At 46.2% G+C, this 1440-nt stretch overlaps 1 protein-coding gene across 1 annotated transcript; it reads right to left on the bottom strand.

The window, feature by feature from the left end:
• Window positions 1-663: 663 nt before the first annotated feature.
• LOC121964733 (GDNF family receptor alpha-2-like) lies at window positions 664-1143 on the bottom strand (the record flags this gene model as incomplete). The annotated part of the gene is made up of 1 exon (XM_042514928.1): window positions 664-1143. A coding segment is annotated over one exon (480 nt), but the record flags the coding sequence as incomplete, so codon positions are not given.
• Window positions 1144-1440: the final 297 nt, after the last annotated feature.

The raw sequence follows: 1440 nt of genomic DNA, 5'->3' as shown, positions 1-1440 counted from the left end.
TCCCCTCTTCACAAACAAAAGATCTTAATCAACGCAGCAGAAACAACAAAACATTGTGACATCACTCAGGTGACATCACTCAGGTGACATCACTCAGGTGACATCACTCAGGTGAAAAATCAAAAAACAATGACAGAAATGTAGAGCGGGGACACTCTTTAATCTCAGGGCCCAAAACATCTTTCAAGGATTTTAGGATGTTTGTGGGATTTTATGACTTTTTTAGATTTTGGACCTTTCTCAGATTTTAGGTTGTTTCTAGAGTTTTCGGAGATTTCGTGGATTTCAGGACAATTCTAGAACTTTGGCACTTACGATGTATTGTAGGACATGAGTGTCTCAGCTGTGTCCTCTGTCGGGGTGTGGGGGATCCTCCTCTGGCTCTTTTTTTTGATCAACAAGCTCTATTTTGATGCTGTTTTATGTCTCTGACACCTTATGGAGACTAAGATTTTAGGACATTTTTTTTAATTTAAGGACTTTTCTAGGATTTTAGGACATTTTTAGAACGTGAAGACTTTTCTAGAGTTTTAGGACGTTTCTAGGCTTTAAAGATGTTTCCAGGATTTTACAATGTTTCTAGAATTTTCCACATTGTAGTTTGTAAAAAAGTCCATTTGAAACGCTCGGAGGCTCCTTCTCGTTGAATCCGAGCAGAAACACCTCCACGCTGGTTGTCCTCCCGCTCGTTAGTTACTGTTGGCACTCGAGGCTCCGCGCAAACTGAACGGCACGCAGCCGTGGATGCGCAGGCGTCTGTGTCCTCCTGCGTGCGGGACGTTTTCTCTGGTCTGAGGGGAAATCGAGCTGCGGCGGGAGCGTCGTTCGCTCTGCGGGTCTTACCTTCGGTCAGGCCCATGTGGATGCTCCAGTAGTTCTGCAGGCACTGCAGCTCCTTCTTCATGCCCCTCTTGCAGCGGCAGTCGTACAGCGGCGAGTCCTGCAGCACCTCCAGCGCGCCCTGGCACTCCTTGGAGGCCAGCATGGCGCTGCGCTCCTTGTCCCCGCCGGACAGGCACTGACGCATGATCCGGTACCGCGAGCTGCACTGGCTGTTCTGGTTGCACAGTTCGGAGGCTCGGACGCAGTCCAGAGGTTCCCTCCAGCCGGGGGCGCCCAGCTCCGAGTCACACACACTCGCATCTGCAGGGGGACACGTCAGGACACGTCAGGACACGTCGCAATGTCAATCAGGCTTAGAGTTCGGGACTCAAATGAACCCTTTCAAACCTGAGAAAACTGCTCTGATTTCTTCCAAAAACACCGAAAAGAAGTTAAGAGTACAAGAAAATTACCTGAAAACTGAATTTATAAAAAAGACAAACAAGACTTGAAAGATGCTGAATAAAATTCTAATAATTGTAACATAATTTTAGATTTAATTCTGATCATTGTGAATATCGTTTTTTTAACTAGCTTTTTACTTTTTTTCTTGACATT

The sequence above is a fragment of the Plectropomus leopardus genome, unplaced genomic scaffold (assembly GCF_008729295.1).
Source record: "Plectropomus leopardus isolate mb unplaced genomic scaffold, YSFRI_Pleo_2.0 unplaced_scaffold16953, whole genome shotgun sequence".
In the NCBI taxonomy this organism is placed as follows: Eukaryota; Metazoa; Chordata; class Actinopteri; order Perciformes; family Serranidae; genus Plectropomus; species Plectropomus leopardus.
This window is presented reverse-complemented; position numbering and strand designations above follow the sequence as displayed.